At 43.4% G+C, this 25523-nt stretch overlaps 1 protein-coding gene across 1 annotated transcript; it reads left to right on the top strand.

Annotated features, from left to right (window-relative positions):
- The first annotated feature begins 1983 nt into the window (after window positions 1-1983).
- On the top strand, window positions 1984-24942 carry LOC145412073 (zwei Ig domain protein zig-8-like). Its single transcript, XM_080281991.1, has 7 exons — window positions 1984-2005; window positions 2577-2710; window positions 10987-11197; window positions 12578-12735; window positions 16977-17139; window positions 23896-23984; window positions 24886-24942. The coding sequence occupies exons 1-7, from the start codon at window positions 1984-1986 to the stop codon at window positions 24940-24942; spliced, it is 834 nt and encodes a 277-aa protein (XP_080138117.1).
- The last annotated feature ends 581 nt before the right edge of the window (window positions 24943-25523 follow it).

Raw genomic sequence — 25523 nt, 5'->3', positions numbered from 1 at the left:
TCTCTTTCCATGTCCCTCCCCACTTTTCTCTCCTTCCCTTCTTCTCTCCTCTTCCCTCTCCTACCTCTTTCACCCCAGTTTTCATCATCCCTGTACCTCTCTCCGCACCTCCTTTCGCCCATGATTCATTTTTTTTTCCTAATTTTTCTCTCCTCCCTTTTCCCCTTATCTCTGTTGTCTCCCTCTTTTCTCTTCTCTTTTCTCTCTCCCTCTTCTTTCCTGTGTCTCTTGTTTCGGCATTTCTCCTGAATTTCCCTCCCCCTTCCCTTTTCCTCTCATCTCTACTCTCATTCTCATCTCTCTTTTCTTTCTCTTTTGTCCATGTTTTGGGATTTTGCCTCTCTCTCTCTCTCTCTCTCTCTCTCTCTCTCTCTCTCTCTATCACACACACACACACACACACACACACACACACACACACACACACACACACACACACACACACTTCCTTTCATCTCCACTCTCTCATTTCTCTCTCCTTCCTCCACATCATCAGCTTCCTCTACCCCTTTCCTCCCCACCTCCTGGCCTTTACTTCGCCTTGTCTCCTCTCTTCCGCTCCACCGGCTATATTTCCGCGCCCCCGCCTACCTCATTCTCCATTTTCTCATTTTTCTCCTTTCCTTTACTCCCGAATAACCTTCCATTCATCATCCGCATGATCAGTCTCTCCCTCCTCCTCCTCCTCCTCCTCCTCCTCGTACTGTCATTAAGGTCAGTTCAGTTTTCCTGCTTCTTAACTTTGGGTAAAAAAAGAAAAAAAAAATTGTTTACCCCTTTAGTCCACTGACGTATTTTTCCACTTCATTCTTACTATTTATAGACGATTTTAATGATCTTCGGAGTGATTTTGGAACTGGGAAGGTAAAATATATCTTACTTATCCCTCAGTAACAGAGTTTCTAAAATCGAATGAAATTGTCTCTAGCAAGAATAAAGTGAAAAAAAAAAAAAAAAAGTCATCGGTTAAGCAAGGGGGGGGGGGATCAGGAACTTTGGCTTCCTTGCGCACCGAAAATATTTCTACTGTTCACTTGGCCTCTGGGCGTCTGAATAAGGAAATCTATACGCTGTTCACTTTGACCAGGCGTAAAATTGCAGTCTTTCCATCTTACAGTGTTGCAGCAATAGAAACACTAGGATATGATGCTCGTCACGAAAAAGCGCCATAACAAGGATCTACAGCCCTAGTTTTGTCGTATTCTGCAGTCTAGCTACGTGAAATAGGCTGCAACAGGACGAAATTCTCCGCCAAGTTAAGGTGGGTGAACTGAAGGAATATGACGCATACGAGTAGAAGGCAGAGATCCTTAAGTGTCCATATTCTTCTTGGCGTGAGTGGCTTCCTAGCTCCTCATTCGTAGCGACTCTTTCCACATACTACATTTCAATATTCTGTTGGATTTTTATATTTTTTTGTTGACACTGCGTGGGTGGCAGCGCAGGGATACATAATGGTGTGATGAGAGTAATCACCGAGAAAGAGACACTTCGTAACCACAAACAGAAGGTAATTTGACGGGCGGGAGTGAACAGCGTTGTTTTGGTGGAACGGGTCTCCTATACTCTGTTCACCTTGCCCCAGATTGTCGTCCTGGTGCATATTTATCTCGCGCAACTCACTGGCAAAATAAGACAATATTGTGGCTCTACATCCATTCCATATTACTTCTTCGTGACTAGCATCATATTCTGGTGTTAATAACGGTACAGCTCTGTATTCAAGATGGAGAGATGGCGGTTTTAAGATAAGTTAGAATAAAAATGATATTGCCAGGCCCGACCTTTCTCGGGGTAAAGTAATTAGCAGTTGGTAGTCTTAATGGAGAGGTAGACAGAGTACGTTGAAGACAACGTCAAAACCAAGTAACGTAAATTTGGTGAAGATCGAAGGTATTGGTAGGGTATACAACGCGGAAAAACAATATAGGCAGTAGTTTTGGCGGGCTGCGGACTGTACCGTACTTTCAAAACAAAATCGCCATGACCCCGCAGCAGTTTGCCGGTAGAGGGAACTGTATGGAGAATCTGTTAACTCTTGCTATACATGTGAGGACTGTGCGGTAAAAAGGTGAAAGTGCTTTTGTGATTGTCCTGTGGTTGTGCGAGTTGCTAATGAACTTATGTGAGAGAAGACGAACTTCCCCCTTCCTCGTTTGCTGCGGCCGTTTCCCATCCCGTTTGAGTTGGAAATGGCGTAGTATTGTTCGTCTCATAGATAGATAGATAGAGAGATAGATATAAAATTTGTGTGTGTGTGTGTGTGTGTGTGTGTGTGTGTGTGTGTGTGTGTGTGTGTGTACCATTCCGTGTGAGTATTAAATAGTGTAAGTTACCTGTTTCATAGAGAATGCTAACCTCTCTCTCTCTCTCTCTCTCTCTCTCTCTCTCTCTCTCTCTCTCTCTCTATGTATGTATGTATAATATATGTCACATATAAATATCTATATACGGTATATATTTTATTTTTCATGTGTTTTTAAAGAAGTTACTGGTTATTTATTATGCTTTTCCTCTATTCGTTTTGCTATCATCCCCACTGCTGTACACTCCTTAATCTCGTCGTTCCCCCACAGAGGATGAACACGTAGGGGGTCGTGAGTCCTGTTCCACCTGCCCCTACTTCCTCAACACCCCCACCTCCGTCACCACCTCATGGGGCAGACCCGTCAACCTCACCTGTGGCGTCAGGAACATTGGCGACGGACAGGTGAGAAAGGGAAGCGCATCATGCACATCATTATGTGCTTATAATTTAGCCGAGCTCGTAGTGGACACAGATGATATTCTTAATGAACAGGTGAGATAGGGAGTTCAAATTGGACAGGTGAGATGTATAATGATACACAGGTGGAAGAAAAGAGTACTTGTACCTGAGCTCATAATGGACACAAGTGAGAGGATGGATATATATCAGAAAATACCTTTTACCTGAGTTCATGATTTCTTATCTGAGATCATTTAATTGCCTGAGTTCATAATTTCTTACCTGAGCATATTATTTATTACCCGAACTTATGATTCATTGCCTGGGCTCATAATTTCTTAACCTGAGCTCATAATTTCGTACCTGAGCACGTAATGGACACAGGTGTTATAATGGACAGGTGAGAGGATGGATTTATTACCTGTAACTCATAATTAAACACCTAACCACATAATGTATTGGTGATGAAAAAATATATATATATATATATATATATATATATATATATATATGTGTGTGTGTGTGTGTGTGTGTGTGTGTGTGTGTGTGTGTGTGTGTGTGTGTTTCATTCTTGCTACTTCTAGATGATTTTATTCAGTTGAGACACATTTTGAACTAGGGGGGGTTGGAAATGGCCCTCACTAACCCCTTCACCGCAAAACCTATCCACTAAACTTCACATAATCGTCTGGAGGTAGCATGAATAAATTACCAGAAAATATCAATTGATTTATTAAGGTTAACACAAACCTTTTTTTACCACGTAGAAGTCTAGTTTTATTCTGACAACCTATTTATTCTGCCAGCATCAAGTAGTTTAGTTTGTGACGCCAATCTTTGCGGCACGTCTTGCATTTCGTGACGTCATCCGTATCACGTCATGTGCTTGCTGTGATCATAAACCCCTTCAGTACCGTGATATATTTTATAATATTCCAATCGCCAGACGATTTCGTTCTGCTTGGGAAGGACGTATGGTAGTGAGGGTGTTTGCATAATACTTCCTTTGATATCATAACTGGTTTATCTTGCGACCTTATATGCACCGTTACTTATGTACTTTGACAATTCATATATACATTGCCTTCATTATATACACTGATTTTTATGCTATGAGTTACTCTGATATAATATACATCGTGACATGTATTGTGACATACACCCTGATTTATACTGTGACTATTCTGTGACCTGTATACTGTGATGTATTCATTAATTTGTATGCTACTGTTTCTGCTGCAGCGTCATATACATATATTGTGACAGGCATATGCTGTACTGTACATTCTTCTCAGTTCCTTCCAGTCTCCCAATCCCCTAGACCCCCAGTTCTCTCCTTATCCCTAGGCCCCTCCATCCTCTATTAGTCTTTACTCCCCCCCCTCCGGCCCCTCCCATCTTTCATTCCCCCAGTCCTCTCCTGTTTTTCTAGTCCCAAATCCCCAAGAACCCAGTCCCCAAGTTTTCTCCTAGTCCCCGATGCCCCAGTCCCCTCCTAATCCCCAGTCTTCCAGTTCTTTCTTCATCCCCAGTCCCTGTTACCAAGTTCCCCAGTCCTCCCAGTCCCCAATCCTCCCAGTCCCCTCCTAGTCCCCCACTCCCCGTGCAGCAGAGGACTGGAGTGCTCACTTAGTTTGACAGGCGGCCCAACTTTACACTCTCGCCCTCTTTTTCCTCTCCACCATCCACTTCCCCGCACTCCCCACTCTTTCCCTCGCCTGCCCTATCTTGTTTCCCCAACCCCGCTTTTTCCCCACTTTCACCACCTATTTCCCACTTTCTATACCTACTTCTCCCCACCTAATTTCCCCTGTTCCATTCTTTCTTTTCCCTTTGTCCCCATTTAGTCTTTTCCTCACGTAGCCTACCCGCGTACATGCCCCACCCGTTCCTTCCCATTTCTCACTCTTTTCCCCCTCCCCACCCTCTCTCTCTTCCCGCTTTCATTATCTGTCCTCTGCCCCTCTTTTCCCACACCCTGCTCTTTTTAAGCATACCTAGCCTCTCCCTACTCCCACCTGTTTCCTCCACCCTCAAAGTCTGATCATTCTCCCTCCCCTCTCCCACCTCCTCCCACTGTCTCTGTCCGTCCCCGTCCTATCTCTCCAGCCTCTCATCCCGCCTATTTTCGCCATTTCCCGTCCTTTCCCCAAGCTCCTCATCCCTCTTTCCTCATACCCCCACTCTGTTTCCCCGCCTCTCTTCCAAAACTATACACTCACGTCCATTTTGCCCTCTCCTCCCCATTCTCTCTCTCTCTCTCTCACACACACACACACACACACACACACGCACACGCACGCACGGGCGCGCGCACACACACACACACACACACACACACACACACACACACACACACACACACACACACACACACACACACACACACACACACACACACACACACACACACACACCGTTTCCTCTTTCCCTGGCTCTCGCTCTCTTTCCCCTCCCTCCTGTCAGTTTTCCCCCCACAACTGTCCTCTTCCATCGCCCTCCCCACCGTCTTACCCCCATTTTTACCGCTCTTCATCTCGCCCTCTGTTAGTTTTTTGTCACCCTTTTTCCGCTTTCATGTCCATTTTTTCCATCTCTCACCCATTTTTCCACCGCCTCCACCCCCACCCTCTTTTTCCGCACCACCACACTCTTTCCCTACACCCCAACCCTCTTTCCCCACACCTTCACCCGGTTTCCCAACACTTCCACCCGGTTTCCCAACACTTCCACCCTCTTTCCCCACACCTCCACCCTATTTCCCCAAACCTCCACCCGTTTTCCCCACATTCCCTCTTTTCCCACACCTCCATCCTCTTTCCTCACTCCCCCACCCCCACCTAAAATCCCCCCCCCCACACACACACCTTATTTCACAACCCTCACCCTCTTTCTCCTCACACCCAACCTGCTTCCCCGCCCCTACCCCTCTTCACCCCCACACACACACCCACTCATTTCCCCGTAGTACCCCTTTTTTTTTTCTCTCTCTCTCCCCATACCAGTCCATTTTCCTCGTCCTAACCCTCCCCCCCCATTTTTTTTCCCTAATACGCCAGTTCTCTTTTACTTACTCTTTCTCCTACCCTAGACTCCCCCAATTTCAAATCCTCTACCCTTATTCTTTCCGTCAGTCTGTTTCCCCCGTCTCAGTATGTTCCTTTTTTTCTCCCTGACAGTCGTCCTCTCCTAAACTACCCCGTCCCAGTCTTTTATTTATTTATTTATTTTTTTTGCCAGGTTACCTTCCTTCCTTCATCCATCTTCGCTCGTCCTCCCTGCTTCCTTCCTCTCTGTTTCCTTCCTTCAGTCCCTGCTTGCTTTCTTTCCTTCTTTTTCCTTCCTCCTTCCTTTCTCCTCTCTTTCATCTTTCCAGGTTGCCTCCCATCCTTCCTTTTCCCTCCTTCCTGCCTCCTCTCTCTCCTCTCCTCTTTTGCAGATTGTTATCCTTCCTTCTTTGTCCTCCTTCCCTTCCTTCTTCCTCTTTCCCTTTTTCTCTCTTCTCTTCTTTCCCAGGCTGCCTTTCTTTTCTCTTTGTCTTCCCTCCTCCTTATTCATTCCCTCCATCCTTCCCCGTCTCTCTAGTCCTGCTTCCCTCCTGTTCTTCCCCCTCTCTTTTCCCCTCTTTCCATTTTCATCTTTTTCTCTCCTTCCTCCTTTCTTTTTCCTTTTTCTCCCCCTCTGTTTCGTCTCTTTCCTTCCTTCCCTGTATACCTCTCTCTCTCTCTCTCTCTCTCTCTCTCTCTCTCTCTCTCTCTCTCTCTCTCTCTCTCTCTCTCTCTCTCTCTCTCCGTATCTGTATCGCTTATCCGTTTTCACACCACACCATATTATTGTCATGCATATTAGAATAGAGTGCACTTTATTGCTATTTGTTTTTCATCTTTTCCTACAAGGCTGCCGGGATAGCATTTCTGCACAGCTTGGTTGTTCTCACTTTTTTGTGCCGGCTTTGGCTCTCATCATCATCATCATCGTCGTCATCGCAATCCTCCTCCTTCTCCTCCTCCTCCTCCTCTGATCTCAATACATCACCGTTCTTCCTCCCCCCACCCCTCCAATAACCCGCCTGGGCTAAAGGAGCGGGTAAAATGATATGTAAATGTACACACGCGATTAATTATGTTTGATTATATTATGAATGTAATTATGGAAGCAGGAGAGGTGGGGAGGGAGGGGCTAGTGACTGCTTTTGTTGTGGAGGAAGAGGAGGGAGGGAGGAAGGAAAGGAGGGAGGGAAGGAAGGAAGGAAGGAAAGAGGGGAGAAGTAAGGGAGTATGAAGAAAAGGAAGGAAGAAGGGAGGCAAATGAAGGGTATGAAAAGAGAAGTGAGGAGACAGAGAGGAAGCTGAGAAAGAGGATGAGAGAGGGAGGGAGAGGAGAAATAAGGGGGGATGAAAGGCAGGAAGGGAGAAAGGAGAAGGCTATCAAGGGAGACAAATGAAGAGAGAAAATGGAAGTTGAGGAAGTGAGGAAGCTGTGAAAGAGAAGAGAGGAAGGAATAGGAAGGGTGAAGTAGAGTAAGGAAAAGAAAGTATTGTTAGGATGCCTAAGAAAGGAGAATAAAGGAGAGATTTGGGAGGAAATAAAGAGAGGAAGATGAGGAAGGAAGGTAAAAAGATTGTGTGAAGATGAGATTCTAAATGTGATGCAGATAGGTGGATAGAAGTTAGGGGTAGGAGGGAGAGAAAAAGTGGATGAAAAGATGTAAAAAAGGAGGGAAGAGTTGTAGAGAGAGAGGGAGGGAAGACATGAGGGAGGTATGTAGAAAGGAGAGAGAGAGAGAGAGAGAGAGAATACTTTGGGAGAATAACATTCTTTCATTAAATGTAAATCTTCTGGCGTCCTTAAAGCCAGAGTTTGGTATTGCTATTCTCTCTCTCTCTCTCTCTCTCTCTCTCTCTTTCTCATATTTAGTAATTTGCATATTCCTCTGATGCTGAAACAAGAACTCAAAATTAAGGTCAAAATTTAATAAAAGATTATATTACACCCACCGGGACAGCATACTTTCATCACTCCATCAGATCCCACCTTGCCTGTGAAAAATTGCTGCGGGTAGAATTAAGACAGAATTAAGATCACGTTCCTCATCTTAACTGCTGATCCGTTAGATCCGAGTTAGGGCACACTCCACCATACTCTACAGTAGACAGAATTTAAATCAGTCTTTGTTAACTTGAATGGATTTGATACACTTGAAGGGACCTAAAAAAAAATGAAAAACCTGAATTATCTTATTTCAAATGTCACAGCAATTTTTAATGCTAACCTTTGGCTCGCGTCATATTCCCATTCCTTACCTTCACTTGCATCCCTCCTGGGACCCGTCATTCTTACCATCCATACCATACCCCCGCACTTACCTTCCTTGTCTTACCGCTCGTCTACTATTCATACCAACCTCACACCTACCATTCATGTCATCTCTGTCTCATCCCCACATCTACCAGTCATACCATCCCTGTCTCATCCTCACACCTACCTTTTGTATCATCCTTGCCTCACTCCCACACCTACCAGTCACACCATTCCAGTCTCACCCTCACACCTACCATTCATACCATCCTTTCCTTACTCACACCTACAATTCATACCACTCCAGCCTCACTCCACACCCACCATTCATACAACCCCTGCCTTACCTTCACACCTGCCATTCATGCATCCTTGCTTCACTCCCACTCTTACCTTTCATTCCACGCTTTCCTTACCTACACACCTGTCCTCATTCCCACACATACACTGCATACTGAACCACCCCTGCTATTTCCACCCCTAATTATTTACCTGCACTTAACCCCGTACTTCCCCTGCTGTCCCTTCCACACCTTCGAACATACCTTTCCTTCCACCCCAGTTTGTATCTCTAGTCCCCTTGACACTTGTCCTTCATACCTCCCCTCCTGGTTCCCCCACTCCTTCCACCCCTCCCTTCCTGCCGCTCATGTTGTTCCCTGTCTTTTCCATAAGATGGAAGGGTGCAAGGAATAAATGTGTTGGGAGAGTTGAATGATTCTTTGATCATGAAGGAGGAAGTGCAAGAGACAGTAAAGGAGATGAAAAAAGGGAAAGCTGCAGGTATGGATGGGTGTGCTGTGGAATGTCTGAAAGGTGGTGGAGCGACTATTGTTCACTGGTTAGTAAGATTGTTGAATGTGTGCTTTGTGCAAGGTATGGTGCCAACTGACTGGGCTAGGGCTTTTGTGGTTCTGTTGTATAAAGACAAGGGTGATAAGTATGAATGTACTATATAGCTTTAGGGGTATAAGTCTGTTGAATGTTGTAGGTAAGGTGTATGGTAGAGTGTTAATTAAGAGAGTTAGAGGGTACAGAGGGAGTGATTGGTGATGAGCAGTGTGGCTTTAGGAGAGGGATGGGATGTGTGGATCAGAATGTTTGCTGTGAGACAAGTGTGTGAAAAGTATTTAGCTATAGGCAAGGATGTGTTCTGGGCATTCATGGATTTAGAGAAAGCATAAAATAGAATTGATAGGGAGGCTTTGTGGACTGTTTTAAGATTGTATGGACTTGATGGTAGGTTACTAAAAGGAGTGAAAAGTTTTTATGTAAATAGCAGAGCGTGTGTAAGAGTGGGAAATACCGTGAGTGATTGGTTTCCCATGAGAGTGGGGCTGCTGCAGGGATGTGTGATGTTACCTTGGTTGTTTAATATTTTTATGGATGGTGTTATAAGGGAGGTGAATGCAAGAGTTTTAGGTGGAGGTCTGAGTCTGGTGAATGTTGATGGTACAGTAGAAAGTGGAATCTGAAGCAGCTGTTGTTTGCAGATGATACTGCACTGGTGGCTGATTCAGAGGAGAGATTGAGACAGTTGGTAGAGGAGTTTGGAAGGGTGTGTGATAGGAGGAATTTGAAAGTAAATGAGAATAAGAGTAAAGTGATGAAGTGTACGAGGTCGATAGATGGTAGGAGGATGAATATAGTTTTGAATGGTGAGTTGCTTGAGGAGGTAGAGTGTTTTAAGTATTTAGGGTCACATGTTGCTGTGGATGGAAGAACAGATGCAGAAGTGAAGTTTAGAATGAATGAAGTAGGGAAGGTGCTGGGAGGAATGAAAAAAGCGTTTAGATGTCATTCGCTTAGAATGGATGTAAAGAGAAGCCTGTATGAGGGTGTTGTGGTACCGACTGCATTATATGGGGCTGAAACATGGAATATGGGTGTAGCAGAGAGGAAAAGTTTGAATGCAATGGAGATGAGGTGTCTGAGGAGTACGTGTGGAGTGATGCTTATGGATCGAGTGAGAAATGGTGAAGTGCGAAGGAGAACTGGAGTTGTTATGGCGATGGCTCATCAAGTTGAGCAGAGGGTGTTGTGATGGTTTGGGCATGTGGAGAGAATGGATAATGAGCGATTGGTGAAAAAGATAACTAGATCTGATGTGAGAGGTGCAAGGCTGAGAGGAAGACCACAAATAGGATGGATGGACATTGTGAAGAGAGCGTTGGATGCGAGAGGGATGTCTGTTGAGTAAGGAAGAGTGGCTGTGCATGACAGAAATAAATGGAGAGAAATTGTGAATGAATAAATGATGACACAGCCCTGAGGGGATATTCTCCCGCATTTGGTCTTAGATAATCAGGTCAGGTGTGGGTAAGGGGATGGGTCTATTATGATGTGGCAGGGGTAAACCAGCTCTGCTGTCGGGCCCTGCTGCGGATGTCACTGACTGCACTGCGCAGTTGACCCTCGTGCGGTGAGGATCTGTCCCTGCTCCCCTTTGGGGCTAAGATGCAAATCAATGTGTTTGAGCGGATGAGTAAATTGGGAGTGTGTCGTCCTGTCTCGGCTATCTCCCCTTCCTTGGGGGAAGCAGCCTAGGTATATAGATAGACCTACCCCTTATCCCATCCTTTCTCCACACCTGCCTGATTATTTGTCATACGTCCCCTGTTTGAATCATCTGTTCCCCCACACATACCTGCTCATCATACCACTGTTCCTGTCACCCAATGTTATTCTCTTCCTCATATACTTCTCACGGTGGATGAAGTTCACATCAGTAAAGGAGGCTTCCTAGACATCTTCCTGACCAGTTTATTTCTGCATACATATCATTATTCTTTTGTCTTTTGATTATGCAATTTATCTAATATGAAATACAGTACATGAGTGAAATAAGAGGGAATGTTAAGCTTTTTATGCAGAATAACCACTCAGGAAGAGATGCCAGAAAGCTGCCACAGCACATGAAAATTCGAGTTCTGCTATTTATACCGTGTTCTCAGTCTTCCTCTTCTCTTTCCATCCATCAGGTGTCATGGATCAGGTGGCGAGATCTACATGTGCTGACGACAGGTAACTTCACCTTCACCTCTGAGGGTCGCTTCAAAGCACTGCATGTGCCTGGCTCACCTTTTTGGACACTGCACTTGGAGGCACCACACATAGAGGACTCAGGCAGCTACAAGTGTCAGGTGTCTACGCGGCCCATGATCTCTAGGCGCTTCACTCTCAGTGTTGTGGGTGAGGGTGCCATAGAACTTACCTGTGTGCCGTGTCATGAGTGGTGTATACAACTTTTTACTCTCATCTAAGTATTACACAATCATTTTTCGTTTGTGATTAAAAATGTAATTCATACGCCTTTGCTTCTTACTATCTGGACGGTGTTCTCTGCTAACCAGCCTTTCAGGAGTCTTTTTCTGTTCACCACGATTTTAGCTTATGCATTACGTATCACACATATTTGAGCACACCAGCTCCTCAGTGGTCTTCATGTTACCATCCCTCATTGTACCCTGTAGAGAATAATTGTTTTTGTACTCTTTCCTGTTCTTCATCATCAGAAAAATTGTTAGGAACAATTCTGTTAACATGTCTTCCCAGCTTTTCAGTATTTCATAGCATATCCCATTTCCAGTAGCTCTAAGGAATCTTTAAACATGTTTTTTATAGCTGCTTTTCAGTCAGTAATTCTGTTTACTTTTTGCAGGAAAAAGTTGCCACAGATTAAAGGGGGGAGGGGGGTAGACCCTGAACTCTTCCACTAGATCTACCACTGAGCAATGATGACTATGAAGCAAGACTTGGTACTGGTAGTACAGTGTGGTTCAGTTGTATGATCCATGGATGAGCTGGCCAGTGTCCTTATCCATAAATCTTGAGAATAGCCTCTGGGTCCAGGCAAATCTGGGAATGATCAGAAAATAGTATCCTCAGTGGAGGCCTCCAGTGTTTGTGTTGCTGTACATTGCCATGTCCATTTCATAGAGTTTATTCAGAACTTATCGACTTATCAGTGGAGAAAAAAAAAAAAAAAATGCAGTGAGGTGCACAAAAATCTCCACAGTCAAGTAAGTAAGTGGAGTACTTTTCTTGACTGTGGTTTATGTAATGGACTAATGTCTCGTTACCTGGGTTCAGTTCCCCCATGCTGATATTAAGTTGTTAGGTTTCATCATAGTTATTAATGTAGTTATTAATGTAATGTACTGTACTGTGGTATTCATTCTTTAGCTTCCATTCATACTTGCAGCATATTCTGTGATAGAAGAAGTGCAGAGGTCATGTTTTGTACAGTCGTTAGTGTGTAATAAAGTATTCCAATACAGATACAGTACACTCAGATACACATAATGTACACGTTAAAAGTGGGTGCACTTATGGTAGTGTTTGAAGTCTTAACCCCTTCAATTCAAATGATGTGTTTTTTATTTAGTTCTTGCTACCATGAGGTGACTATTCAGCTGAGGGGGATAAATCAGTCTGTGAAGGGGTTAAAGGAGATTATTCCATCAATACATATGGTATCTCCAGCATTAACAGTATCATCAGAGAGTAGCAATAATAAGCTAAAGATATATGTCATCAGGTTGAAGAGTCAAATAATGTTATTTTTACCAGTGGCAGAAGCTGTGATTGAAGGAGGTGATCGTGTGTACATGAAGGCTGGGAGTGACATCAATGTGAGCTGCCTGGTGGTGGGTGCAGTGAACCCCCGCACCCCAGTCACGTGGTACCACACGCCGCTTTCACCACCACACACATCCTATGCTGCACCAGCAAGTATGTACAGTATATGTATGGTACATGAAATCCCTCATTATATGCTATAAGTGTTTTTCTAACAGAAACTTTTTTCCTACATGTGGTACTGTAAATTGTGGGAAACTGGACAGTCAGCTCAGAAGGTAACATTTTAACATTTGATGTAAAGTTTTTATTAATATATTATGGATCAAATAGATATTACTCCCACACTACACATTTTTTTTCTTGAGTCCAGGTAGGGGCATACACTTGGTAGCCTGTTCCCAAAGACCCAGCAGTCTTCCTACATGCCATACATTTCATATCACCATGTCAGAGAGAACAGCTGACAAATTCATTCTACTGTATACAGGCCACACACTAATATACTCATAGAATAAAACCTTTTTCATAAAATCTTGTATAGAACATGAGAACATGATATCCAGTATTTTCTTTTTTTTTAATGCGAGGAAGAAGGAACCAATGGCTAGGAGCCCGCAAAACAGTTCCTTCCAAGAAAAGAACAAAAGCAATACAAAAGAGCCAAATTCAAGATTCGTTCATTTTGGGATGCCTGGACACACTGCGTTTGAAAGACTGGAGACCGTAGGAAGTAGGAAATACAGACAGAGGGAGACAGTTTCAGAGTTGACCTGTTGCATAAATGAAGGACTGGGAATAACAGTTAACTCTTGCATTAGAGAGTTGGACAGAAAAGGGATGAGAGTTTGTTGTTAGACAGGTGCTACATGCCCGTCATAGAGGTGGAGGGATGCAAGCAGACAGTTCAGAGGAGCAGTGACCATTGAAGTAGCTATAGAAAAGAGATAGAGGCAACAGTGTGGCAAAGAGACAGAGGTTGAAGGGAGCCAGTAAGAGGAGGAGAGTTAATGAGATGAAAAGCCTTTGACTCAACCTTATTGAGAAGAGCTGTATGTGGAGAGTCTCCTCACACATGAAAGTTGTACTCTACACAGAGGCGAAAAAAAACCGTTTCTAAAGTCAACAACTGTGCAGGGATAAAGAAGGTATAGAGTTGACGTAGCACACCTAATCTCTTGGAAGCAGATTTTACAAGAGATGTAATATGATCTTTCCTAGATAAATTCCGAGTGAATGAAACCCCAAGCATGTTCAAGGATGATGCAGGATTGAGCTGGATATTATTAAACATTAGTGGGTACTCCTGTGGAAGATTTTGTCGGGTTGATAGGTGTAGAAACTGAGTCTTTGATGCATTAAAAAGATTATTTTTACCCCAGTCAGAGATATGGGCCAAGTCTGACATTAGGTGTGCCATAGCCTCATCCTTTCTTTACTGAAGTAACTGCTGAGATGGACAATGAGGGAACCGAATGGAAAGTGAAAGGTGAAGGGTGGAATCATCAGCATACGAGTGGATAGAGTTAGATGTACAGCTTAGAAGATCATTGATGAATAAAAGGAAGAGAGTTGGTGAGGAATTGGAAAATGTGAGTACGTTTAAGTATTTGGGTAGTGTGATGAGTAAGGATGGAGGTTTGGAGGGTGAAGTGCTTGAAAGGGTACAGCAGGGAAGAAAGGTTGCTGGTTCCTTGAAAGCAGTGATAAGAAACAGGGAAGTGAGCATGGAAGTGAAAAAGTTACTACATGACAGTATTGTGATACCAACTCTAACGTACGGAAGTGAAGCTTGGACATTGTTGGAAGGACACAAGTCAAGAGTGAGAACAGTGGAAATGAGTTATTTAAGAGGAGCCTGTGGAGTCACGTGGAGAGACAGGCTGACGAATGAGGATATAAAGGAGCGTTGTGGTGTGGATGTGGATGTGATAGGAAGCGTTATGAGGAACACACTGAGGTGGTTTGGCCATGTGGAGAGGATGGAGGGCGAAAGACTGACGAAGAGAGTGTATGTGAGTGAGGTGGAGGGGGGAAGAGGGAGGGGGAGACCGAGGATGAGATGGAGGGATGGGGTGGAGAGGTATATGAGAGAGGGGGGTGTGAGTTGGGAGCAGGGCAGTGAAATGGCGGGGGACAGGGCGACTTGGAGGCGATTTGTTTGTGGCCACCCCAAACGGGATTGAGGCGTCTGGCAATAGATAGATAGATAGAGTTGGTGATAGGACAGAGCCCTGAGGAACACCACTGTTGATAGATCTTGATAGATCTAGGACAAGAACGATGGCTGTCTGCAACAGCGGCTGTAGAACGACCAGAAAGAATGCTTTTGGTGAAGGCACAGACAGAAGGATAGAAACCGTAAGAGGGCAGTTTGGAAATTAAAGATTTATGCCAGACTCGATCGAAAGCCTTAGAGATGTCAAGTGCAGTGGCAAAGCTTTCGCCAGAGTCCCGAAAGGAGGAGGATCAGGAGTCTGAAATGTAGGTGAGAAGATCACCAGTGGAGCGTCCCTGACGGAACCCAGACTGACGATCAGAAAGAAGGTTGTGATAGGAAAGAAGCTGTTATGAACAGACTCAAAAACTTTTGAGACACAGATGTTAAAGCAATTGGACGATAGTTAGAGGGTTGGGAATGGTCACCCTTCTTTGGGACTGGCTGATTGAGAGCAAACATCCAGCAAGAAAGAAAGGTACAAGTTGAAAGACAAAGGCGAAAGGGTTTACCTAGGCAGGTTGTAAGCACGGGAACACCATTCTTGAGGACACCAGGAAGGACTCCATCAGGCCCATATGCCTTGTTAGTATTGAGGCCAGTGATGGCAGAAAATACATCAGCTGAAGAAATTGTAATGTCAGCCATGAGGAAGTCAGAGGGGGGAAGTGATGGAGGAACAGCACCAGAATCGTCTAAGGTGGAATTGGAGGAGAAAGTCTGAGCAAAGAGATCTGCTTTATCAGAAGAAATAGCTGCAGAGCCATAAGAGTAGAAAAGAGGAGGGAAGGATGATGAGGTAAAGTTGTTAGAAAGGTTTTTGGTAAGGTGCCAGAAAGAGCAGGAAGAATTCGAGTTGGAGAGTTGAGAGCATTTAGTACGGATAAAATTATTATTAGCAGAGCGAAGAGCAGATTTAGCATGAATCTGGGCAGAAACATAAAAATGTGATTCAGGGGTGGGTTGGCTCTGGCACCTCTTATAGGCCCTCTCCTTGTTGCGGACAGCATTAGAACAAGCCTGATTAAACCAAGACTTTCTTGCATTGGTCAAAGGATATGAGTAAGGAATGTGTGCTTTCATGTCTGAAAGAATAACCTCCGTAATGCGCAAGGCACATTCAGATGGTTCCCAGCCATGGAAGCAATAATCATTCCAGGGAAAATCAAAGAAGTACTGTCTGAGGGCCTTATGCTTCATTACCTGACCATTCAGTATTTGTTGAGTTTCCCTAGTCTATCTGACTGAGCAGACCCATCAACTGTAGGCAAACAACCACCATTCAGGGCCTTCTTGTGCAGTGAACTGATGTTCCCTTGTGGTGGAAGGTGTTTTGCCACAGTGAGGTGCAGGGAAAAATGTGGAGGCTTGGTTCGCAGGTAGATACTGCATTTGCATCTCCATCCAGGTAACATGGGCACCATACTAGGCTCCACATCATCCTGCAGTTTGGTTATATGATTACCACCCTGCATTGTGAATGGTTTCCCGAGTTACAGGAAACCAATAGGCTTGCCGTTCAGTATAGAACCGCTTCAGGTGGAAAGATGAGTAATAAAAAGTGACAGGAAGGCTGGGAGAAGTAGGGAGAGAGGAGGGCAGACACAGAAAAAAGAAGATAAAGGTGAAGGAAGAAGTAGGCAGCACTACATCAAGTAAGTGGATAATGGTTGCCACCATCTACCACCTTGATCATTCAGTGTAGTATTAATGTTGTGATGTTTTCCTTCCTTGAAAGAATTCATTATTCTTGTTAAAACCACGACACATTGTAGGCCTTTCTCTCCCTCTCCAACCATCACCACCATATCGCCAAGTTCAGTGTTATGGTTGCTAGCATATGCACCTCTATATCCTTGTTACATAGCAGTTCAGCTCCCATTTTGGTACCTTGCTAGTTTGAAAATACTTTCAATTCAGTTAGATTATCTCAGCACATAGAACAATACACTATATATCAGTGCCGTAGTATCATTTATTTCTTGATAAACTTCTTGATGGGTAGCATAAGAATAGATTGTGCACAATTTTGATTAAAAAATAATTTCAGCATGTTAACTGGCTGTATCTACCATATCCTGTATAGTACCTAATATTTCTTTCCTTGTTATACTTTCCCTGATTTCATTTCCCTTCTTTCTCTGTCTCCTCCAAGGTAGCGTGGGTGTGGAGAGAATTAATTCTGGTGGTCGGGGAGGTGTGCAGGTTGTGACTGACAAACGAGCAGGCACCAGCTGGCTGCTAGTTACTCGGGCCACCCGAAAGGATGCCGGCAATTACACCTGTGCTCCAGATCTTGCCAAACCTGCCTCTGTCATCATACATGTGCTGGATGGTCGGGCACCTTACTCACTTGTTCCCCAGAACTTTGGGTCACATTCTCATTGGCTAAAGAAGCTCACTCTAGTCTGTTTGTTTTCACCTGGCAGATTTGAGCCACTTCCACTTCTTCAATACAGTAGCTAACTAATGGTTGCAGGAAATCTGATGAGCCTTAGTTATGAGGTAGGAATGTCTCCTTGGTTACTAGTGAAGTTGACCCTCCAGTCTTCCTTCACTTAGCAACCAACTGAGTTGAAAGGAGTCGGAGGTTCTTGTCAGGTGAAAATAAATTTGCTATAGTACCTCTTTTGTACCATTATGTTTCTGCCTTTGGTGTAGTTATTCTCTTCCATGCCATTTTTCAAAACTGTCTACCTGTTGCCAGATGCCTTAATCCCATGAGGGGTGGCCACAGACAAATTCCCTCCATGGCCCCTTGTCCCCCGCCATTTCACTGCCTTGCTCCCAGCTTACACCCCCCACTCTCATACTGTATACCTTTACCACTCCATCCCTCCATCTTATCCTTGACCTTCCCCTCCCTTGCCCCCTTCCACCTTGCTCACATACACTCCTCTCGTTAGTCTCTCACCCTCCATCATCTCCACATGGCTAAACCATCTCAGTGTGTTTCTCGTAACGCTTTCTATTGGATCCACAGCCACACTACAACACTCCTTCGCTTCCTTATTTGTCAGTCTGTCTCTCCATGTAACTCCACATGCTGTATTGATACTAAATAGCTACAGTTAACATAGAAGCAATTAATAATGTGTAATGTGCTAGAGAAACTACAAAGGAAAGCATGTTACAAAACCCCATAACCAACAAAAATACGAGTCTTGATTACAAGGAGTCCTCTGATGAGGATTTGTTAATTATTTTTGTGGTTGCATATATCACCTCAAGATATGCAACCACAAAAATACAAGACAGCATTCAAAACACATGCAGTCCTCATATAAAGTCACGCATGTGTTCCAAAATTTCACAACTTTTCCCATAAAACTGATGCTGTGGATTGGTAGAGATTGGCAGATCATCTGTACAGGTAGCGATGGAACTTTATTATACAATTTTCTGTAGTTTACCATGGACTTGGTAAGAAAGGATATAAAAAAAGGAGACTAATGAAGTCTTACTACTTAAATACAAGCATGGCTACTTTGTCTGGCATATATATTTATTTTTTTTAGTAACAACAGAGGAAGGAAGAACAAATGAATAAGAAGAAAAAAAAAAAAATCCACCAGATTACTGGCATCCCTCATTCATAAAATATATCTGTAACAGTTGGACTTGAACAGCTGTAGGTTGAAGTTTGGGGTAAACAACTCCGGGGAGGCGAGTTTCAGAGAGATGCAGTTCGGAGAATAAAAGAATTCTGGCAGAAGTTCTGCAATATGGCTGTGTGACATTCCAGTCTTGAGCACTACCAGATGCCCATGTAGCACAAGGGAAGGCATGGAGAGGTGACACCTTCATCTGAGTATTTGCCATAAAAGTATCCTAAAATAAAGCAAGGGAGGCAACATTCCTTCTTATTTGTAGGGGAGGTAGTTTATTTATGATAGCAGGGTTATTAATAATTCCAACAGCTCTGTTCTGAATTTTGTCTAGTTGTTTTAGTGCAACCTCTCCACATCCATTCCACAAGGGTGAGCAATATTCAGGCTGAGAACGCACGTGACTCTAATTATAGCTAACTGCTCGTCAGTGAAGAAGTTACGGACTCAGTACAATAATCCAATTCCAAGTTTCTTTGAGGGAGTTTTAGCAAGTGATCTGACATGAGAGGTCCAGCTGAGGGCATTGCTAAGTGAAACACTGAGAATTTCAGTACTTTTGGAGATGGGAATATTAGTGGCATTGAAGGTAATATACAAATCTGGCAATATCTGTCTACTAGTAAATTGTATATACCTTTATTTGGTTTTACTAGCATTGAAACGAGACAGGGTTATTTTGTCCCCATTCATTAATCTTAGATAAGTCTTGATAGGTGGAGATGGCCGCACTGAGTTGAGAGTTAGAGATATTTAACTTTGTAAATGGGTGTTTGAGTGTGAATGAACTGTGAAGTGTTGAGTCATCTGCATATGAATGGGTGGGATTATGGGACAGATAAGAGACCGTTAATTTGAACTAGGAATAGGGTTGGCGTCAGAACTGATCCTTGTGGCACGCCGGCATTAATTGAGTGGAAATTGGAATATATATCATCTACTTTTACTCATATTTTTCTGTCGCAGAGATGTGAGGAAAGCAGAGGAACAAAAGACGGTAGTCCATAGCAAGGGAGTTTGGATAGCAGGGAACAGTGCCACACACTGTCAAAAGCTTTAGAAATGTCAAGGGCTACTGCATGAGTTTCTCTATGATGGTCAATTGACTGATGGTTGGTACGAGTCAGGAGATTGTGTACATATTTCAATAGTGGATCTTTCGTGTTGAAAACCATATTGCCTGTCACTGAGTAAGTTGTGGGATTCAAGGTATTTACCTATGTGATTATTACTTTCATTCATTCATTCATTGCCAGACGCCATGTATCCTAGACGGAGTGGCCAAGGGCTTAGAGTTAATTGTTTTACAGGGAGGGGCACTAATCCTCCACCAACCCCACTTGACACGTAGGGATGCCAACAGCACCTGGTGTTCCCAGGCGGTCACCCATCCAAGTACTAACCAGACCCAACGTTGCTTAACGGCCATACCACGTTGAGTACACCGCTTCCCATCCGATCAGCGAAGTTAAGCAACGTTGGGATTATTACTTACAGCTTCAAATACTTTACCAAGACAAGGTGAATGTAGGTGATGATGTAGGGAAGAGTAAAGTGATGGTCTTTGAGAGAGGCGAAGTTAGTGAATGTACAGCGAGGTTGGATGGTGAGGAATTGGAAAATGTGAGTACGTTTAAGTACTTGGGTAGTGTGATGAGTAAGGATGGAGGTTTGGAGGGTGAAGTGCATGAAAGGGTACAGCAGGGAAGAAAGGTTGCTGGTTCTTTGAAAGCAGTTATAAGAAACAGGGAAGTGAGCATGGAAGTGAAAAAAAAGTTACTACATGACAGTATTGTGATACCAACTCTAACGTATGGAAGTGAAGCTTGGACATTGTTGGAAGGACACAAGTCAAGAGTGAGAGCAGTGGAAATGAGTTATTTAAGAGGAGCCTGTGGAGTCACGTGGAGAGACAGGCTGATGAATGAGGATATAAAGGAGCGTTGTGGTGTGGATGTGGATGTGATAGGAAGCGTTATGAGGAACACACTGAGGTGGTTTGGCCATGTGGAGAGGATGGAGGGTGAAAGACTGACGAAGAGAGTGTATGTGAGTGAGGCGGAGGGGGGAAGAGGGAGGAGGAGGCCGAGGATGAGATGGAGGGATGGGGTGGAGAGGTATATGAGAGAGGGGGGTGTGAGTTGGGAGCAGGGCAGTGAAATGGCGGGGGACAGGGCGACTTGGAGGCGATTTGTTTGTGGCCACCCCAAACGGGATTGAGGTGTCTGGCAATAGATAGATAGATAGATAGACAAGATGTGACAGCTATTGGTCTGTAATCAGAGGAACTTCCTTTCTTTGGGATTGGGTGAATATTGGCTTCTTTCCATGAGTTAGAGAATAAAGAAGTACATACGCATAGTCCGAATAATTTAGCTAGAACAGAGGAAAGTTCTGGGGAACACTTTTTCAAAACAATTGGGGGAATTCCATCTGGGCTTGGAGCTATGTTAGTTGGTAAATTGTCTATATAGAAGTACTTGTATAAAGTATAAAGAACATTTATAAAGGTACCAGTAGGGACAAAAATGTAAATGGTTAGGCCTGTGAGGTAGAGCTAGTATTCTAGGGACTTGAATAGTAATTGAATGTGTCAAACCCATTTAAGTGGGGATGCAGTTGATAGTTTCCCCTCTGTCATATATATATATATATATATATATATATACTGTATATACACACACACACTCCATCCATAGGTGGGAGAGATCATGATGATGGTGATGATGATTATGATAATGGTAAAGCCACTGATTTTTTTTTATTTTTATGATAATTGTAAAACCATGTATTTTTTTTAATTTACCAGTATTTTTCAGTAATCAGTACTGTATTTAGTTCTTATTTCAATTGAACCCCTGTCCATTAACCACTCAAGCCACTTCTTCCCCTTTTTCTCCACTGCTTTCTTAACCTCTTCATCCCACAATGTCATACTTTTCTTCTTAGTTTCTTTTGCCACATCACACACTGCTTTAGCATTCCTAACTAAGCAGTCCCTATATGTATTCCACAGGCTCTCCAGATCCATTTCATTCCGATTTCCTGGTTCTAACTCCTCCCCTAAATTGGTCCTGTATTCATCTGCCATTTCTTTGATCCTCAGCTTCTTAACTCTCAGCCTTTCTCCCTGACTGTTCCTCTATATCCTTGTCCACCTTACTCCTCTCAGCTTGATCTTGCATACCACAATCATATGATCTGACAGACCTCCACATCATCTCACGGCCCTCGTATCAGCAACCATTCCCAGCATCAACCTCCCTATGAGTACATAATCGATCAGGCTCCTTTCAGCACAATCCCTGTTCCCTCTATACCGTGTATTTTTATGTGCATCTTTGTTTGAAATAAGAGTTACAAATGTACAACCTCCTTTCCAGAGCAAGAAGCACATAAAGAGACTAGTGAAGAGGAAAAAGAAGGAGGTAAATGATGATCTAGGAAGAAAAATGAATGCAAATTAGTGTACAGTACTCTGAAAATAGGAAGTTATTCCAGAAAGGTGTGGAAATGTATAAGTGACAGCGGAAAGAAATGTGAAAGTGTGAAGGATGTAAGCGGTATATTATTAACCCATGGGGATGACGTAAGGACCAGATGAAAAGAATATTTTGAAAGCCCGATGAATGGGAATAGAGCAGAGCGGCTGTAAACATCATTGGTTTTGGGGGTGTGCAGAGAAGGAATGCAGTGCCAGTAAACATGACACTCACACATGTGAGGAATGCTGTGAAGTGGCTGGAAAATGGGAAAGCAGCTGGGGCTGATGAGGTATATGGAGAGATGATTAAGTCTGGTGGAGAGAGCGGAATGAAGTGCTTGTTGGAGATGTGTAAAAAGGCATGGATGAGTGAAACTGTGCCAGCAGAGTGGAAAAAAGGCTGTGATTGTACCCCTGTACAGAAATAAAGGTGAGCAAAGTGAGTGCAAGAATTATCATGGCATAAGTTATTGAGAGTGGTAGGGAAGGTATATGGAAGAATTTTTATAGAGAAAGTAAGAGGGATATCAGAAGTCCCAGTGAGTGATGAACAGGGTGGCTTTAAGAGTGGCAGAGGATGTGTGGATCAAATATTTGTGGTAAGACGGATAGTGGAGAGGGCTTGTGAGAAGGACTATAAGGTGTTTATGGCATTCATGGATCTGAAAAAAGCATAAGACAAAGTAGATGGAGAAGGACTGTGCAAGGTTTTGCACATGTAAGGTGTAGATGGTAAGCTGCTAGGTGCTGTCAAGAGTTTTTACGATGGTAGTGAAGCATGTGTAAGGGTAAATGGGCATCTATGTGAATTGTCCACGATCGGTGTGGGCATGCGACAAGGTTGACTGATGTCCCCATAGTTCAATATATATATGGATGGGGTGATGTGATGAAAGAAGTAAAAACACGAGAAATGGAGAGAGAGATGACGTTGGTAATGAATGGCAATGGATGGAATATCTCAAATTAGTTTTATGCTGATGATACAGTACTACTTGCAAATACCACACAAGAACTTGGTAGACTTGTGCAGAGTTCTGCTAATGTCTGTGAGCATCATGCCTTGAAAGTAAATGTAGAAAAAAGTAAAGTGATGGTTATTGAGAGAGAAGGTGAATCCCAGTGTGATGTTACAGTGAATGGAGAGAGACTGGAAATGGTGAGAGAGTTCAAATATCCAGGTACAGTGATAGAAAAAAAGAGAAAAATATGCAAAGGAAGTGGAAAGTAGTGTGACACAAGGAAGGAAAGTAGCTGTAGCTATGAAGACCTTGATGAGAAACAGAGGCTTGAGTGTTGCAGCTACATGAGGCTTACATAAAGGAGTTTTGGTTCCAACTTTAACATATGGGTGTGAGACCATGGTGGCATAAAAATGAAAAGTCAAGAGTAAGAGCAGTAGGGATGGGACTGCTGAGGAATGTACGTGGAGTACAGAGAGTGGATAGGATACGAAATAATGTGATTCGTGAAAAATGTGGAGTGAGGAAGTCTGTGGACATAAGAATCAAAGAGAGTGAACTGAGATGGTATGGCCATGTAGAGAGAATGAATAACAACAGAGTGGTGAAAAAGGTATATCTGAGCATTTTAAAGGAGGAAGGAGAAGTAGGCTAAGAAGTAGGTGGAAGGATATGGTGGATGAGTGTGTGAGGAAGAGAGGTATGGAAGTCGGTGAGGCTAAGAGACTGACAAGAGATCAAGCTGGCTGGATGAATGTTGTGAGAAGTGCATGATCAGGGATTTGGCACCCCTTTTCAATGTGACAGCATCCGGATTGACTCTGCCATATACATTTGTGAAGCTATAGAATGTGGTGAATGTTTTTGGTGTATCAGATAAAGCCAGGATTCCAGGGGCTTGAATGATGAGTGAATGGAAGCGTGGCCCATTGAATTGGGCAAACTTAGGCTGTCTGGACATTGCTGCTCCTCACCCTGCCCTAGGGTGGGAAAGGAGGACCAGATGACAATTAATATTTTTATTTCTTTTTTTTCAGAGGAGGTACCAGCAGCCATGCAGCATGATGTACAGCCTGGTGTGAGTGGTGGCCCTGGATGCCACCCACCTTTCCCTGTCATCCTGCTGGTACTTCTATGGTGTTGTTCAAATCTTCTTACAGTGTGTGGTGTAGATGAGGGCAGGGATGAACTTGTGAAACTAGGAGTGATGGGAACACTAGGATTTAATGAAATTATAGGAGACATAAACACTTTTCTTGTAGTTATGATTCTCCCAGGAGCTTTAAGCTGGTTTTTGATTAACACTGACCATCAATGTCCTCGCCTTTAGCCTTAGAAAGGGCTCAAAGACAGATTGTACAACAATGGTCTTTTAGGTTTGCTTCATGGAAGCACTGCAATAATTCATGGCCATGCCATAAGCTAGCCATGCAGGCTAGATTTAATGATATACATATAATACTGTATATATTATACAGTATATTATGGTAAATAACTTTCTTGTAGACCACCTCCACTGTGCTTCCCCGCCCCCCCGATGAACATTTTATATTTTAAATCTAATATACATCAGAGGAGTTCAAATATATATATATATATGGTATTCTGTTATACCTTCAAGGCCTGGCAAAGCATTCCTGGGAATACCTTTGTCTTTTCTCTGTACTCTCCAGAAGTTTTGCTTCGGATCATAGTGGATCTGGTACCAACAGCAAAGACAGAAGTCATACTGTCCTTTGGTTTAAATGGAAGAACTTTTCTCCATTCCTAATACAGTACTGTAAATCATGAGTGTCTCATGGTAAATGTACAGCACAGCATGTCTCCACTAGAAATCTAAGCATATACCATATTAACCAGAGACCTGAGGAAGAAGAAATACATATGGAATTAAATTATGATGATGATGTTGACAGGGTGTTGCAAAGAAACCTGTATTGAAACATTGAGCTACAGATGCAAAAGTTTAAGTTTTTAGATAATTTGGTGGTTTGTGGAGCTTATTCATGTGTTATTTTTTGATGCAGTTGCCACAGTACCTTGAGTGGCCAGTTTTGCTGGCTACAAAGCTGCCAGCCCAGTAGCATCAGGGCTTAAATCCTGGTGAATGTAGCTAGTGCCATGTGACTTGGGTGTCCATCCCCCCTTTGTGAGTTGATAGGTTAAATACTTAGGGTAACACCAAAGGAGATATGGTAACTGATAACCTGAAGGATGCAGTGGCCTAGTATCCCAGAAGAGTGGATGAACAACCTGCTACAGACTCAAAGGCCAAAGTTATAGAGATGAGAGCTGCAGTTAAGTGCCCCAGCATCATCCCCTGCCTCTATCCTACTTTCCCTGAAATGTGAATCTGGAAACATGACCTAGCTATGTTATTGTAGATATTACCTTGAGACTGTAATTTTCATTTTATTTTTGTTGCTACCATATGATTTTCTTAGTTTTAGGGGAAATTTCATGTACAGTACTAGTACAATCATGCTTCGTTATGCAGTGGGGTTACGTCAAGTGAAAACTCATAGCACAACAATTAATCATATACCAAGGCCGATATAACATGGGTTCAGTGGAGATAAGGAGAGGCCCAAGGACCAGGTAACATAAAATCTGAAAAAGACTCACCCTTTTAGGCTTGCCCTTGGTACCCTCAATAGCACAGTGT

Source organism: Coenobita brevimanus, chromosome 92 (genome assembly GCF_032717465.1).
Source record: "Coenobita brevimanus isolate Jiangsu-jjx chromosome 92, ASM3271746v2, whole genome shotgun sequence".
NCBI lineage: Eukaryota > Metazoa > Arthropoda > Malacostraca > Decapoda > Coenobitidae > Coenobita > Coenobita brevimanus.
Note: the sequence above shows the minus strand (reverse complement) of the source record. Positions and strands in the feature narration are given on the sequence as shown.

Excerpts from the sequence above, each read along its gene's own strand:
- LOC145412073 (XM_080281991.1), top strand. The coding sequence starts at position 1,984 with ATGACCCCGCAGCAGTTTGCCG. Across the intron at positions 12,736-16,976 it reads ACACATCCTATGCTGCACCA|AGAATTAATTCTGGTGGTCG; the intron begins GCAAGTATGTAC and ends GTGGGTGTGGAG. Across the intron at positions 23,985-24,885 it reads CTTTCCCTGTCATCCTGCTG|TTGCCACAGTACCTTGAGTG; the intron begins GTACTTCTATGG and ends TTTTTGATGCAG.